Source organism: Cuculus canorus, chromosome 19 (assembly GCF_017976375.1).
Source record: "Cuculus canorus isolate bCucCan1 chromosome 19, bCucCan1.pri, whole genome shotgun sequence".
Taxonomy (NCBI): Eukaryota; Metazoa; Chordata; class Aves; order Cuculiformes; family Cuculidae; genus Cuculus; species Cuculus canorus.
The window spans coordinates 10,933,991-10,951,420 of NC_071419.1; the positions used below are offsets into that span (position 1 = coordinate 10,933,991).

Genomic DNA, 17,430 nt, shown 5'->3' on the forward strand with positions numbered 1-17,430 from the left:
TCTAAGATAAAAGGAGCCCTTTTGTATTACGGAGCATGGCCTAGGGAAGAAATGGAGTTTCTGCTTTCATGCAGTCACTTCACACATTCTGATGCTTTCATTCCTCCTCAGAAGCAGGAGACAAATTTCTCCAAACACTGAACACACCAACACTAAAAGAAAAAACCTGCAAGGCTTCCAGGGCGTCAAACAACTGAACACAATCACTGCAAAAGAATGACTGCTAAAGAACCCAGCACAAACAAACAAGATGCATTCTGTAACCGCTCAGGAAAATACAGCTACAGCTCTGTCTGCCCTGCTGGTCTGAAAGCCTCAGTGAAGCAGATTCTAAAATTAAATTAAATTAATTGGAACCAATTTCTTAATTACATCAACTTTAGCTGACCTTTTTAAAAAATCCAGGGATGATATTAATAGCTGTGATTTTTGAGTTCCTGAGGGATTTCGAATTTTAAACATCTCTGACCCACAGTGCAAAGCTACCAGGCGTCCTCAAACTTGCTGACTTTCTTTTAATTAAGTAAAGAAATTAACAAATGACATTTCTGTGCTTTTGCTGTACCCAAAAATAAATGCAACATTCTTCTTTCACAGGCCAAAGCTTGGCTTCAGACAAAGAAGTCATTTGGATTTCTCCCTATAATCAAATGTAAAAGAAACTGCGTATAGAGTCATAGAATGATTTGGGTGGGAAGGGACCTCAAAGCCCATCCAGTTTCACCCCCTGCCATGGGCAGGGACACACCTCCCCCACTGGATCAGGGGCTCCAAGCCCCATCCAACCTGGCCTTGAACACCTCCAGGGATGGGGCAGCCACCACTGCTCTGGGCAACCTGGACCAGGGCCTCCCCACCCTCACAGCAAAACATTTCTGCCTAAAATCTCATCTCAGTCTTCCCTCTTTCAGCTTAATCCCATGCCCCTTGTCCTATCCCTGCACTCCCTGATCAATAGTCCCTCCCCAGCTTTCCCGGAGCCTCTTTCAGTACTGGAAGCTGCTCTGTTGTCTCCTCCGAGACTTCTCCTCTCCAGGCTGAACAACCCAAACTCTCATCCTGTCCTTGTACGGGAGGTGCTCCAGCCCTCGGATCACCTGCGTGGCTTCCTCCCAATCTGCTCCAAGAGCCCCATGTCCTTCCTGTGTTGAGAACACCAGAACTGAACACAGGATTCCAGGTGAGGTCTCACAAAAGCAGAGCCGAAGGGAAGAATTCCCTCCCTTGCCCTGCTGGTACCACTGCTTTGGATGCACCCGAGGATACAGTTAGCTTTCTGGGCTACAGTCTGCTTTTGACCCCATACAGTGCTGTACTTGCCATCATCTGCATTTCCTAGCACTCTCTGTACCAAATACATAGTGAAAAACTAATGATATGTATTAAATTTGTAAATCCTTTGTCCACCAACGAGTGTAACGGTGTCCCACTGCAGTTACTCAAAGGGTAAAATGAGCCCTGTACAGCACAGTTATACGGTCTGCGCTTTACCCCGAGTAGTGTCTGGGTCATTCTCTGCACAATGTTCATTTGAAAAAAGAACAGTACCAACAGCATCTCAGAAACCCGGTGTTAATATAATAGCAGATAATGATGGTAATATAGTAACGGATTATGATGCAGCAGCCTTTTTCTCCAAAGAACAGTCCATCCCTCCAGGTTTTCAGGATATAATTTTTCCTTTTCAAACTCCCTGCGTCCAAGCATCCTGGTGCTGCAAGGGCCAACCCCCACACCTAACTGGGCTGGAACACATTAAATGCTGTCAGAGGAACGCAAGGAAATGTTCCCATAACTGTCAGCTCTCTGAAACACAATATGATCAACTGCAAGAGACAAACACCACGTTTCCATTATAATATTTTACAGCCACACGCTGAGGTCACAAGGAAATGTAAAGTTATAATCAGTAACAAACTAGGGTTTTTCAACAGAGAACTTTTTGTTCTCGGTGCAGGCAACTATTTACTTCTGTGTCATTCTCAGGGCTGCAGAGCAATCAAGTACTGTAGGTGAGGAATGTCACAGCTAAACTTGAATCCAGATGACAGCAAACAACCAAATTCAATGAACTTGATTAAGATATCTGCTACAGAAGACACCGATGTCTCACATTCTCCTACCCGGAGTGGCAGCTCCTTTTTGTATCCAATAATCTGGCATGTTCTCCCTATTCCCATTGCTTGGATTTTGCCTTCTGCTGCTCCTACCTGCTGTCCTCCGCACAACACCAACGCTGCTGCAATCCAAAGCTCTTGCAGCAATTAATCGCTTCTTTATAACCTCATCTATCTTGTCCCGCTGCCATTTAAGCGGTCTTGAGCCCTGCAGGCTCACCTTTATCCAAATGTTTTCCCAGATCCTTTTAATCTTCAGCCTTTCATTGTTTTCCCTTCAGTCGCTGGCAATTGGTATATATTCCTCTCAGCCTCTTCTTTTTCATTCCAGCAATGCCACCTGCTCACAGATTTCAAAATACCATCTCCACATGGAGGATAAATAGGAGCAAAATCCAAAGCTCTCACAATCACCATCAAACACAGTCTCTATATCCCCATTTAACTCTGAATAGTGAGTTTTCCTTTAGGAAACAGCCTTAACAGCACTGGGAAAAGCAGAGGAACAGTCAGGAACAGCCTCTAGACACTCTCACATAGACATCACCAATGTCTATGTGAGATCAGAGATTACTTTAATATTTGAGGCTGTATCAACTCAGTCAGATTAACTACAACAGAGAATTGTTCCAAAATTCCAGGAACGAGCTAGCATCTACCTGGATTTAACAGCTTCCAGTTTCTCCTCTGAGTTGTGAGACAGCGGCATTTATCTGTTCTCAGAATGAGTGAAATACAGAACAAGCCTCTGCTGTTAGAGCTGGTACCTTTGTACTTCTTAGACCTAAAGGGGCTTTTCAATCTTAAAAAAAATGGAACATTAAACGAGACAAATACCTCCTGTGTGAATTTTCTTTTAGACCCAACAACAAGAGGCTGCCACTTCTTGCAGCAACCTCAGTTTTCCTGCACATCTCTCAACCAAGCAGCGGACTGGCCTGACATCGTGTGTTACAAAATCAGCCACAGAAACCATAATCCAGCTCAGACAACTCAAATCCTTTCTTCATGTGAGATTGACGTGTTCAGGAGTACAGTGAAACCTGATTAAGGCTACGTTGTCTGTGAGAAGTTCTCAGACTTATTCACTAATATGGAATACCACTGAGAGGTCTCCTCTAGTTTGATCAACACTGCTTTCTCTCTCTTTGCCCCTTTTCAAACTGCTCCTATGCCTGAAGTCAGCAAGGAGCATAAGGGAAAACAGAAATAAAACAACCAGATCACAAAGCTGGGAAAAAAGGGAGAAAAAGAGTTGTAAAAATACAGGAGAACAAGTTACTACAGCAAAAAAAAAAAAATCTGCAAGGTTTTTCATGGTGTGCTCTTTCGCACGCTAATGGCTCTTCTCTACACACTGTCAACAAGTTTATTTTCCGACTTACCAGCAGCAGAACTAAAGAGAAAGAAAAAATCATAGAATAGAATCATTAGGTTGGAAAAGACCTCAGAGATCATCAACTTCAACTGTACCTGTCTACTATTAAATCGTGTCCCCAAACATCTCTTCTACCTGCCTTTTGAACACCTCCAGGGATGGGGACTCCACCACCTCCCTGGGCAGCCTCTGCCAGGGCTCTGAGAACCCTTTCTGTGAAGAAATTTTTCCTAATGTCCAATCTAAACCTGCCCTGACGCAGCTTGAGGCTGTTCCCTCTTGTCCTGTCACTTGGGAGAAAAGACCAACACCCTCCTCTCTACAACCTCCTTCCAGGTAGTTGTAAAGAACAATAAGGTCTCCCCTCAGCCCCTTCTCCAGGCTAAATAACCCCAGGTCCCACAGCCGCTCCTCAAAACACTTGTTCTCCAGCCCCTTCTCCAGCTTTGTCACTCTTCTCCTGATGCTCTCCAGGACCTCAGTGTCTTCCCTATAGCGAGAGGCCCAAAACTGAACCCAAAATTCGAGGTGCGGCCTCACCAGTGCCGAGCACAAGGGGATAATCCAAATAAACGTCAGAACAAGAATTTAAAGAAAATATTACCACAAAATAAATGGTAACCACCATTTAAAACACAATCAAACTGTTGTTTAGAAGAAGGATTTCCTCTCATTTATCAGCAAAAAATACTGGAGAAGAACATGACCATCACGTTCCTACACATGGTCCTGCTCTTTATAACAATGTCATTAAGGAAATTTATTGGTGGAAGTATCAAGGGCAAAGATAGCTCTAAATCTGCTGTAAATAGGGATTTGACAGCAAGAACTGGACTCGTACTGTCCAAATTATTCACTTGCCATTACTTTCTACAGAAGAAAGCACAACCAAGATTAAACATTGTTCATCACATTGGACAGGTTTGGGGGAAATTTTATATATATCTGTATAGCTGTTTGCATCTAAAGTGGCAAAGAGCACTTTACAGAATCTTAAAGCCACTCATATGTAAATTAAAAATTCCTTTTAAAGAAAGGGGACTGCCAAACACAAGGGAAACGTGATACAAGGTCAAATATGAACAACTTCCTGATTAGATTATCTTCATCCTCTCAGCTACCAAAATCCTTCAAGTAAGCACTTTAAGTGCTTACGTTTCAAAGATGATGAATTTACCACCCTCAGTTTAGGTATTCCTGAAGTGAGGCACTGTGACAATTCCAACAAAACCATCACCGTCATTCCATCTGAAACAAAATCCACACCACTAATTTGTGCAATAAATATGACCAGCTAGCATTTCGCTCATGGTGTCGCCTGCCAGAGAGGACAACCTTCAGCAACATTAACATATCTGGAAAATATTAAACCCATCAACTGGTTTCACAGTATAACTACAATAACAACTGTCGAGAGTTATTTTCATTACACTACAGAAAAATAAATTCAGTAAATAACACAGTGTCAAAGCATGGATTTCTGGGCCATAACCTGGTCCTCCCGACTGCTTTGTGACCTTGAATAAATCAAACCATATCTCAGTTTTCCAGCCATAAAAGAATAATTCAGATCCTACTGCTTATCAGAGACAGGCAGTGTTATGCTGTCAAGCGTAACCTTTCACAACCAACAAACACATCCCAGAGCTAAGTTTACAGCTGTGAAGGCCTGGGAGGAGGCAAAGAATTGGTCAAAGAAACATTTTCTATTCCAATTCTTCCCTAGCAATATTCAAAGCCTGTTTTCCCCAGCAGGCTCTGTGACGCAAAGCAGCACTGCAGAAAACCTGCACATTCAAGAACTTACCGTGATAACATCGAGAATGCTGAGAAGGCTGTGGACACTGTCTCCCGCCAGCACCTCCTTGACAACCACTTCTGTTCCATCCTGCAAGGGTAGGATAGAAGATTACTGCAGGCTCACAGCAGCATATCTGGCGTACGTGGAGCATTACAGAGAGCTTAACTTGCTCTCCCTCCTTCCCAGATACTCTAAAGAGCCCTAAAAGAAATGGTCCCCCATCAAAATTCAGATGCTTGTCTCCTCTCTGCTGTGATGAAGCGTGCTAACCAAACCCCCAAAGTTTTAAACCACCTTTTTAAAAGTGATGAATTAAAAGAAACTAAAAGCCAGTCTTGTCAGAGGGAAATGTGACCTTGTTGTCTTTGCTAGGTAACAACCAAAAAAGCTTCCTTCGCTCCAAGACAGAATTCTCTCCCTTATCAAGGGATTATGTGCCAAGAGGTACTACAAAACAAAGAATATATAATATTCTACAAAAGAATATTACGGAATTACATTTACTTGGTCTCCCCGCTCTGCAGGCCTATTTTATATAGCTAACGTTCAAAAGGAGAACATTTCCAATGCTATGAAAATCAGTCCTGCACCCCATCCCACTCAGCAACCATGTAACTAGAGTATGCAAGGACATTTTGGAATGCCCGAGCAGCACGTGTTCTACTCACTCATCTATGACACTTGGGACAACAGCTCAAAACCTCGATCTTTATAAACCTCATGGCCTTGAAGGGTTGGGGGTAATCCTTTCTAACTCACTATGATTCCAACGTCTAAGTTTAATCACTGCCTAATGATTCCTGCCAACAGACTCATCTCAAGAACCACAGATCAATTTATTCTTACACTTTCTTGAATGCAGACTTCCAGCTTGCCATCCTGCACAACGTAGATGCTGTTGTCCAGCTGCCCAGGACGGAAGATGTATTCCCCTTCGTGCAGCTGCACAAAAAACATGTGCTTGCACAGTTCCAGGAAAAGAGGTTTCTCAAAGTGACCAAGGACCCTGCAGGACAGAAAATGCAAAGGGAAAACTGAAAATACTGGAGTTCCTTTTTGAGTAGCACTCCGAGCAACACCAGCAGGCTCAGAAGGAAGCGTATCCAGTATTCCTCAAGCACCAGCGTGGCTTTTGAAGGGGAAGAAATATAAAAACCTACAAGATTCATATATCGCGGGAGAAAAGTCACCCTATTGAACTTTCCCTTTTAGTACAGCGACCCTGTCCCCATAACAGAAACATGAGGAACGCTGAAAAGAAAAGGAAAGATTCCTGTTACCTGCACAACTTGTAAATTTGGAATATGCAACCGCCTGCAGGTTAATGTACAACTGGACTCATTCATTACTGAAACCAGTCAGTCACTACCAGGCAGACAGAAATAGGCATCTTGAGCCTAATCGCTCTGTGCACACACCAGAAGGGGCCTCCACACAGCTCCATCAGCTCACATTTAACACCAATCAATCAAATTCTCTGCAACATCAATTGGTCATAGAAGATCGTAATTCCACAGTAGAACATTTAGATGACTTAAATAGCAGTTTTACTAGAGTATGTGTGACCTTCAAGACATAATTATATGTCAGAATAGCTTTATCATCATCACTACCCTCTAATTTAGGCCACTAATCCACCTCTTCAACTCTGTCACCCCCCTCGCCATTTTTTTTTAATGCACTTAAATATTTTCTTAACATTTCTAGAAACGTAAAAGTCATTTATTATTTCTTCATACTCAGATGAGCTTTCAGCCAACTGCTTCTGACTATGCTGTGATAAAATTTAAGACTTGTCACAAACTGCCAAGTATTCAGCTCACTTGAACATCCATCAAAACCAAAATCCAAACTTCCTTTTCCATTTGACATTACCTGACGTTTTTAAGCATGTACAGGACTTCTGATGGCAAATGGGAATTCTTAACATCGAATTCGGTCAGATCTGCCTCCAGCAAAGAGGGAGGCGGCTCTTTTGGTTGCAGAGTTGGACACTCCTTCTTAATGCGCAAAATTCTAGAAAGAAAAACACAAATCAAAAAGTTCATAGAATCATTTGTTTGGAAAAGATCTTTGAGACCATTGAGTCCAACCGTACTTGTCCACTACTAAACCAGATCCCTGAGCACCTCACCTACCCATCTTTTAAACCCCTTCAGGGATGGTGACTCCACCACTGCCCTGGGCAGCCTGACAGGGCCTGAGAACCCTTTCAGTACAGAAATTTCTTCGAATATCCAAACTAAACCTGCCCTGGCAAAACTTGAGGCCATTCCCTCTCATCCTATCACTTGTTACTTGGGAAAAGAGACCAGCACCCACCTCACTACAATATCCTTTCAGACAGTGATGAGGTCTCCCCTCAGCCTCCTCTTCTCCAGATTAAACAACTCCAGTTCCCTCAGCCACTTCTCATAAGACTGTTCTCCAAGGCTTGTTCAGGATGTCTCCTCATTTCTTTTAAGTGTGGGCTGTATGCTGACGCCTCAGGTTGACGGCAACACTAAATGCACGCCACGCCAAGCTACATATTATCAAGCAGATAAGACAGCAGCGTTCCACCTTCCTGCCTTTCTTCAGTGCTGCTAACCTCCCAACAAAATGCTGGGCTGATGCACAGCTGGCAACACGGAAAAAACAGCAGCTATGGAGAAGCGCCCTGCTAGGAAGTGCCCAGCTCCACACCACAAAACCAGCCTCTGTGGCGTGAATCTTCCCCATCCCAAAAGCACACGTACCTTTTAGCCAAAGATAAAACTTTTGCCCGCTTGCGCATCCTTTGGCGAGGCACAGTGTTGCCCACCAGGGAGTTTGGAAGAGTCCTAACCTAGGAGGAAATAATGAAAACAAAAACATTTAGTAAAAGCCAAAACAACCAAAGAAGCCCCAACCCACTCGTTCCAGCCCTTCAAAAGCTCCAATTCATCTACCAAGTCATCAGAACATGACTAGAGGGAAGCACTTGTACATGACCTTGGAGGACTGGATACAGGATCAGAAAGCCAGTGAAGTATACTTTGATTTTAATAAGCAACTCCTAGAGTGGTGTTGGATGGCAGAGGGAAAAACACCCCTAGCTGTACAGTTCTGACTCGGGAACACTCAGCACCACGAAGGCGAGGCACATTTAAAGCCCTGATACTCCCCCAGCAGTCTGTGGTGCTGACAACCAGGGCCACTGGTGCCAGACAGCCCTGCAGACATCAGCCAGGCTTCACTGTTCCTAACAGTCACCAAGTGCCACCTTCTGGAGAGATGCAGCCACCACAACACCAAGAAACCACACCAACAGTCACTCTCAAAGCAGTAACAGTTCTCCCTTTGTTTCTCAGACTTGAAGATCAAGAAACAGTTTCTTTCACAAAATAAATTAATTAGTTGGGAGATTCAATTGTTTTAGAAAGTAAAATCTCGGTATTTTATCAAAAAATACATGAAGTGCAATCAGCAGCAATTAGTCTGTAATTTTCTATGTCGTATTCAGGAATAAAGTAACAAAAAACCCCAAAAAACTATCTGAAATTACGTTACCATGTGCAATTCTAAGCACTCTTTATGTGTTACATACAAACATTAAAGAATATTAAAATTACGTTCCTGGCATTGTGCACTATTTCTTTTCACTGGGGGTTTCCAGGACCAAGTTCTACATGAAGCCCAAACTGCAATGCAAAAGCAAGGTTCAAGGAGTAACCACCTCCCTGCACAGTGAAACCGAGTTCCAGAATGGAATATTACAACCAGCGCAGTGTCTAACTAAAGACTTGGTATTTGAATTCACTTCAATGTTGTTTAGCAGTGTGTGAGGCAGAAGGCTGCAGCAGCTTACAGGAAGAAGTATTCACAGAATCATTAAGGTTGGAAAAGACCTCTAAGCTCATCCAGTCCAACCATCAGCCCAATGCCACTATGCCAACTAAACTATGTCCTGAAGTGCTACATCTACACGATTTTTTAACCCCTCCAGGGATGGAGACTCCTCCACTGCCCTGGGCAGCCTCTGCCAGGGCTTCGTTACTCTGTCAGTAATGATATTTTTCCTAATATCCAATCTAACCCTCCCCTGGCACAATCTGAGGCTGTTTCCTCTCATCCTGTCCCTTGTTACTTGGGAGCAGAGCCCAGCACCCACCTCCCCACATCCTCCTTTCTGAGAGCTGCAGAGAGCTAAGAGGTCTCCCCTCAGCCTCCTCCAGATCAAACAGCCCAGGGCCCTCAGCTGCTCCCAGAACCTCTGGGCTCCAGACCTTTCACCAGCTCCGTTCCCTTCTCCAGACTCGCTTCAGCACCTCAATGTCTTTCTTGTAGTGAGGGGCCCAAAACTGAACCCAGAATTCAGGGTACGACCTCAGAACTGCCAAGCGCAGGGAGACAGCTTCCTCAGGAAGTAGTGACTAACACAGCAAGGTTACTTACCCCCACTTGATTTTTCTGCAGATGATGTTTTAAGTGCCCTGGCAATGCAAGTGCAGACCTGGCTCGAGCAGGTTATCCCACACGATACCCCACGTTCTGCTGTGGTCCCACAAGGGGTCTGTCCTATCCCTGCTTTGCAACTTCCCCGGGTCAGGGAGCTCGCTGGAGCACACCTTGGTTCTGACATCACGGGACAGCAGGCAGGGAGCATTCACTGCAGTCAGAGTTAAAACAGCCTTTCTCCTTCGTCAACCACTTCTATCTCCCATCATGCATTCAACAGATAATGAGTACAAGCAAGATTCTGCCTGAATAGGAGTCACTTTTTCAAAGTCAGACTTTCCCAATACCATCACACATACACTAAAACTGTACATGGAGCTCCAAAAAGTTGCTATATAGATTTTGGAACGGGAAATGTTGAATGAGGAAGTCACCATGACCTCCAGGACCTGTTGCACCAGCTCATGACAACACCAAATGCACAATCTCTGCACTGACCTAGTCGCTTGCAACACCTCTGAAAAAATGAGTTCTTGTGACCGTAGCAGTCCTGACAATCAGAAAAACAAATCTCTCATTCCACATACACTAAGTAGCTTCAAGGAAAAACATATTTTGAGGAAGAAGATGGGAAGATTAGGCTCCTTGGTTAAACAGAAATCCAGGCAACCAGTGGTGAACACATTGACATAGCATGTCTGCTACGATGAACTTAATCCATTAAAGAAAACGTCCAGCTTCAGCATTCCTCAAGCCTTCTTGTTGCCATATCCCAAGAAAAACCACTTGCAAAGGCAAAAGTAAAGAAGCCATAGACTTCAAAGATTTTGCCAAGTGATGCAGACACAGATTCCTGACCAAAAATTCTTAAGGAGACCTTTCAAAATAATAAGACAGGAACATCAGGACAGGAACCAGAGGGAACAGAATCATAGAACGCTCTGAGTTGGAAGGGACTCACAAGGATAATTGAGTCCAACTCCTGTCCCTGCACAGGACACTCCAACATTCACCCCATGTGTCTGAGGGCCTTGGCCAAATGCTTCTGGAATATTGTCAGGCTTGGTTCCGTGACTGCTTCCCTGGGGAGCTGTTTCAGTGCTCCACCACCCTCTGGGTGAAGAACCTTCTTCTAATGTCCAACCTAAATCTCCCCTGTCACATCCTCCTGCCATTGGCTTGAGTCCAGAGAGAAGAGATCAGCACCTGCTCACAGGTGGCATTCCTTGTGGCAATCCAAGCCAAAGAGGTCAATCTTGGGATAAACAATCTCTAATGAGTCAGTTTGACAAGACCTGCTGGCAATTCAGTACAAGAAAGCAAGGGCTCGCAGGCTGAAGCGCTCAGTGCCCTTCACAGGCAGACAGCAGAAAGGTAAATCCAAGTACCTGTTCCACAGACTCATTCCCATGGGAAAAAAGGTGTCAGCTTTGAGTCTAATGGCAGTACCGGAAGTCATTATCCAAAGAGGAGAACTGTGAATGCAGGCACTGACTAGCTGGGATATAACCCTAAGTACTTATGAAGAGTGATTACTATGGGCATCTAAACAATCATCAGCTCCATAGAGGAGTCTCATGGATTTACTGCTACCCTCACTGTCTGTAAATGTTCTTGAAAGAGGAACAGTTTGATCAGAAGGAGAAGCTATTGCTGTTCCATTAGCAATGCAGACAGAATTCCAGGAGCCCTGAAACACCTCCAGAATTCCAGTGACATTCCAGAGGCTCAAGGCCCTGGGCCAGGCAAAGCAAGGGAAGCATTGTGAAGTTTACAGCACCTCCTGACCTGCATTTTGACCTATACCTCCTTCTCATCATGCCAGACGTTCTTACCTTCCTCATGATCTTCCGCCCGTAGAACATCATCTTGTCTCTCTTGCGAAACCTGTACTGAGGCACATGTGGCTGGAGTTGTTCTGAAAGAGAAAAACACCATGTCAGGAACCTCCAACAACTCTGTGCTAAGGGAAATAACACTGAGTGCAGCCTGTCCGTTTTGCTACCTCCCTAACAGCCGTGGCTTCTTTCTCCTGAGCAGCAAGCTCTTGAGGCCAGCCTTTGGAATTTAAACCAATACAAGATACCTCAGCTATCCACCTCTGGTTAGCCACACCAGACCAGGCCAGAGTTGGCCTGAGGCTCTGCCTAATCACTGGAGAAGATAAAAAGGCTCTCTGAACAGATAATTTTAATTGCAGAAAGGAAACCTCTAATCCACCCGTTTCTCGTAACAGTGAAATCGCAGCAGGGCTGACATTATTGGCATGCCAGCCGATAGTAAGTTTCTCTGACACCAGAGAAACAAAAACCTCCAGCGTCCTCCACTGAAAAGCTATGAATTCCATGTTCAGACCTGCGTAAGTGAATCAACACAAGTTCTTCAACCTTTTAACGCTGTTTTCCTGCAAGAACCACTACCTTCACAGCAAGTATACTCTACTCTGCGCTGCATCAAAGAAGCGTGGCCAGCAGGGCAAGGGAGGAGATTGTCCCCCTCTACTCCGTTTTCATGAGACCTCACCTGGAGTCTCGTGTCCAGTTCTGGAATCCTCAACATAAGAAGGATATGGAACTGTTGGAATGGGTCCAGAGGAGGCTATGAAGATCATTTGAGGGCTGGAGCACCTCTCATATGAGGACAGGCTGAGAGAGTTGGCGTTGTTCACGCTGGAGAACAGAAGGCTCTGGGGACAGCTTAGAGCAGCTTCCACTACTGAAAGGGGCTCCAGGAAAGCTGGGGAGGGACTTTTTACAGGGGCCTGGAGTGATATGACAAGGGGCTTTAAGTTGGAAGGAGGAAAATTTAGATTAGACATTAGGAAGAAATCCTTCATGATGACAGTGGGGAGGCCCTGGCCCAGACTGCCCAGAGCAGTGGTTGCTGCCTCAGCCCTGAAGGTGTTCAAGGCCAAGTGGGATGGGGCTTGAGGCAACCTGATCCAGTGGGAGGTGTCCCTGCCCATGGCAGGGAGTGGAACTGGATGGGCTTTAAGGTCCCTTCCAACCCAAACCATTCCATGATTCTAGGATTCTAAGCAATCATTACAAATCAGCACAGAATCCACCACACAGTGTTAAAAAAGTACTGAAGATAACTGAGAAAACTGCTTTTAAAACATACGCGGGTACAGAGTACTTACTAGATCGTTTCACTCTTCTGTAAATGACAAAAACAACAATCCCAATAATCAACAAGGCAACTGCAGCTCCAATGGCAATCCCGGTCAGCTGTGAGAGGAATGGAGGGGGAAAGACCTTAGTAACTTCTGAAGTTGAAACCTTAAGCGCTTTTTGGAGGGCTAGAGAACATTTAGCTCAGCAAGATGTCCAGAAGTCAAGTACGTCTATAAATACTTCATTTTTTAGTTAAAACACCACACGCATGCAAGAAGTTTAAACTACATCCGTGTCTCACCCATGAGCTCACATACATTTTTTCCCCCCTGTGAACCAATGAACTCAATGTATCCAGGATGAAATAACAGCAATTAATTCCTGCCTCATGCACAGTGACAGCAAAGAAACAAACACTCAGACTTGGACTGTGACTTTGTAGAGTTCCTAGAACTCCCGAGAAGATACACAAGAGTTATGTGCACGCAAGCTACACATCAGTTATGCACACACAACCTTTCATCCAGGTGATTAAAGCTGTACATTACCACAGTGGTCTGTATTCTGTCTTCTACAAATTGAAGGATCCGTGTTCCACCTGCCGGTAATGCAACCTAGCACCAAAACAAAGGTGAAATTAGTTTCCCAAAACCAGCAAAAAGCCTTCATAAAAAACACTTCAGTGCCTGGGCTGGCACATACAGCACAACATCGCTATCTGCCAGCATTCTTCTCTCAACTACAGCCCTTGGAAACACAAGATTTTCAGTGGAGAGAGGTCACCAGTGGAGCTCTACATTGGTGTCAGTGGAGGGTTGAAACGGGATGATCTTTAAGGTCCCTTCCAACCCAAACTATTCTATGATTCTATGATAATGTCAGCTCAAAACTTACCAGAATGGGAGAAAAAGCAAACTAAATATTTGCAACAAGTAGGAAACGGAGCACAAGGACAGAGATGTTCCCTTGTAAGTCCAGAACCTCACAGGTACTTGAACCTGTACCAGATGTAGTTCTGATCCCAGTTCTTGCCCTAGTCTCCAGATCCAGATGACCCCTCGATTTAGCTCTGCCACTAAGTGAAAAATGAAGTGCGTGCTGAGAGCTGCCAGACCAGTCTCTCTCATGAAGCTCATTCCAATTCTACAGAGCAAATTCAACTCCTGCCTGACTCACCAACACACACAATCACCATCATAAGGTTGTCTTCTTCAGTTGCTTTAACACAGCACACTGACAGCTGCTCTTCCAACATCAAACTAGCCCATCGCTGTTATTATCAGACTGGGGCTGCAGTGGAGAGTCACAAGAATTTGAAAACAGGGAAGTTGAAGATTCGTTAGCAACAAATACACCACCTTCTGGCAAAATATAGAAAGAGTTCTTGGTACAGGTGTATTATGGCCACTTCATTTATTTCCCTGTGACAGTGCCAGGGATACACACGGTTCTGTGATGATCTAGGCACATAAGACCTTAAATAACACTAAAAATCATAGTTGCCAACTGACATTGGTGCTGCATGAAGAGGAGAAAAACTCATGAGCAAGAGAATTAAACACACATGTACTGACTGAGTCCTCACGCCTCAAAACAGAAACACAGTGAGGGAAAGAAGAAAATCGGAGCTCCAAGAAAAACTGCAAGGTTCTTGCAAGGTTTCTCACAAATACCAAAGAGCAAAGTATATGGTGGCTGCCCCATCCCTGGAGGTGTTCAAGGCCAGGTTGGATGGGGCTTGGAGCAACCAGATCCAGTGGGAGGCGTCCCTTCCCATGACATGATGGGTTTTGAGGTCCCTTCCAACCCAAACCATTTTGTGATTCCCTCACACGCTCAGTGGGTACGTTTCCAAGCACTAACAATCCTCTCAGATGAGGAGAGAAAGCAAAGAGAGAGGTTCCAGCCTTACAGACGTGTGAGACACGCAAGCAGTCGTTGATACCCAACAGCATGTGAGACAGGATGAGGTCACGGTGAAGTCAGCAGCATTACAAGGCCCTCCCTTCGGAGTGCTACAGCCAGCCCTGGAATTCAAGGACTTCATGTCGTACACAGCCTCAAACAACTCTTGGAGACAAAACACACTGGGAACAACCCTGAAAAGACCCTCACTTCCTCAAAAAATGGACACCCTAACAGCCCATATTAGCAAAAATAGCACTTGCCAGCTTTTTCCAAGGATGCTGAAATCTCATGAAGAAAACAAGAATTAACAGCTCTTAACAAAAGTACACAGCTCCATAAACATTGCTCGGGCTCACCCAGAGCATCAAGCACAGGACAAGCAGCTCTGCAGAGAGTTCAACAACTTCACGTTACGCTCCAAGGCAAACAGAGAGACAAATTCCACCATGGGAGGGGTGGAAAGCGCTTATCGGCACCGACAGCAAGACCTTGAGATTAGGATTGCCCAGAGCACCAGACTTCCTTGTAGCTCAAAAACACACGGGCCCACACTCCTAAGGTTTGACTACAGACACTGGATTTTCACAAAAGCTTTTTTGACTGCGTCTGAGTAGGTTGCATGGATATTCTAGTTCTGAAAGCAAGTATTTCTTATCACAGGCCTTATCTTTCAACACCACGAAGAGCACCATGTGCCTTGTTGGACTCTGAGTTTTGGATTTATGGCTAAAAACAACTTCGAGGAGACCCAGCTGCCAGAGAATTCCAGAATTCTTCCATCTTTAGGCTAAAGACACTTAAATGGTGTCATTCTGCCAGCTTTGAATATGAAGCAGTGCGAATGCTTTGAATAAAATAGGTAAAGTTTTAAGAATTATACACCCACACACTAAATAAACAAATAATAAACGTACAGACAAAAAAAGTGGGATCAATCTTGACATTTTTTGGAACGCTAAAACTCTCATCAGGAAAAGGTCTTTCAAAACAAAGACACAGCACCTAAAGATATCACCCAAACGCTATCAAAGGGGCTGTTGGCCTCCGGAAGCCCTGACGGGGAAACAAACACATCCAAAAGTCAGAGCAAAGCCTGCAGTACCTCGAGGCTGGTGCTGTTGCCGTTGCCTTCTTCGTCCATGTCTGGAGGAACAGCAGGGGCTGGAGTTAAAAAGAGAGAGAAGCCCAAGTTAGGAGATGATTGCTCTCTCCAACCCAAACCCTTCTGAACCCCACAGTGGCCAGAACCACTCCTCCCGCTCTGCAATCCACGGGAACGAGGATTTTGTTCCACCTCGCTGTCCTCTCCTCCTTGGGCTGAATGAATCCCACTGGCCCAGGGCAAAGTGGTGCTGCCAGCATGGAGCCCACAGAGCCTGGGAGCCACCAGAGCCCCCAAAACCCATCAGAAACCTGAGAACCCACAGGAGCCCCAGGAACCCATGGAGCCAAGGGAACCCACCAGAGATCCAGAAACCTACGGAGTCCCCCGAGCTTGGGAACCCACTGGAGTCCCAGAGTTTGGGAGCCAACAGAGCCCCCAGAACCCAATGGAAACCTGAGAACCCATGGAGCCCCAGGAGCCCCCAGAGCTTGGGAACCCACCAGAGCCCCGAGAGCCCATGGAATCACTGTAGTCCCAAGAACCCATGGAGCTCGGGAGACCTGAGACCCTACCAGAGATCTGGGAACCCACAGAGCCACCAGAGACCTAAGAACCCACCAGAACCCCAGGAGCCACTGGAGCTTGTGAAACCACCGGAGCCACCAGAACCCCAGGAACCCGTGGAGCCCCAGGAAATCATGCAGCCACCGGAGCTTGGGAACCACTGGAGCTCCTGAAACCCACAGAATCCCAGGAGCCCACAGAGCTCTGGAACCCATGGAGCCCTGCAAGTCACCAGAGACCTAAGAACCCACCAGAGTCCCAGGAACCCATGGAGCTACCAGAGCTCAGGACCCACTGGAACTCTTGGGAACCCACCAGAGCCCCGGGAACCCACCAGAGTCCCAGAGCACAGGAGGCAATGGAGCCCCCAGAACACAATGGAGACCCAAGAACCCAATGGACACCTGAGAACCCAATGGAGCTCAGGAACCCACGGAGCCCCAGGAGCCACCAGAGCTTGGGAACCCACTGCAGCTCCCAGAGCTCAGGAACCCGTGGAGCCACCGGAGCCCCGCAAGTCACTGGAGACCTAAGAACCCACCAGAGCCCCGGGAACCCATGGAGCCACCGGAACCCTAAGAACCCACCGGAGATCCCCGAGCCCGGGTTTCCGAGCTGGGAGCCCCCGGAGACCTGAGAACCCACTGGAGATCCGGAAAACCACAGAGCCACCGGAGTCCCAGAAACCCACGGAGCCACTGGAGCCCCGGGAACCCACCGGAGCCCCAGAGCTCGGGAGCCAACGGAGCCCCGAGAACTCACAGAGCTCCTCGAACTCGGGAACCCACCCGGAGCCCCAGAGCTCGGGAGCCACCGGAGGCCCCAGAGCCCACGCAGCCCCGAGAACCCAGGGAGCTCGGGAGCCCCCAGAAACCTGAAAACCCACCGGAGATCCAGGAATCCACAGAGCCCCCGGAACCCCCCGGATCCCCGTTCTGTCCCCCGCCCCTTCCCCCGCACAGCCCCTGTCCCGCTCCGCCCCGGCAAGACGGGCTTCGCGCATTGGCGGCGCTTCGGCCAAT

General features: G+C 46.2%; 1 protein-coding gene across 1 annotated transcript in view; it reads right to left on the reverse strand.

Moving 5' to 3' along the window:
* Positions 1-17,368, reverse strand: part of PNPLA7 (patatin like phospholipase domain containing 7) — a 136,086-nt gene extending 118,718 nt beyond the window's left edge. The window contains exons 1-9 of the mRNA XM_054083893.1: positions 17,295-17,368; positions 15,842-15,900; positions 13,380-13,445; positions 12,858-12,945; positions 11,551-11,633; positions 8,035-8,123; positions 7,172-7,312; positions 6,143-6,302; positions 5,303-5,383 (exon numbers count right to left, since the gene is read on the reverse strand). Of these exons, the coding sequence (XP_053939868.1) occupies positions 5,303-5,383; positions 6,143-6,302; positions 7,172-7,312; positions 8,035-8,123; positions 11,551-11,633; positions 12,858-12,945; positions 13,380-13,445; positions 15,842-15,880 (747 nt within the window). The 5' untranslated portion in view covers positions 15,881-15,900; positions 17,295-17,368. The remainder of the gene's footprint in view (positions 1-5,302; positions 5,384-6,142; positions 6,303-7,171; positions 7,313-8,034; positions 8,124-11,550; positions 11,634-12,857; positions 12,946-13,379; positions 13,446-15,841; positions 15,901-17,294) is intronic.
* Positions 17,369-17,430: the final 62 nt, after the last annotated feature.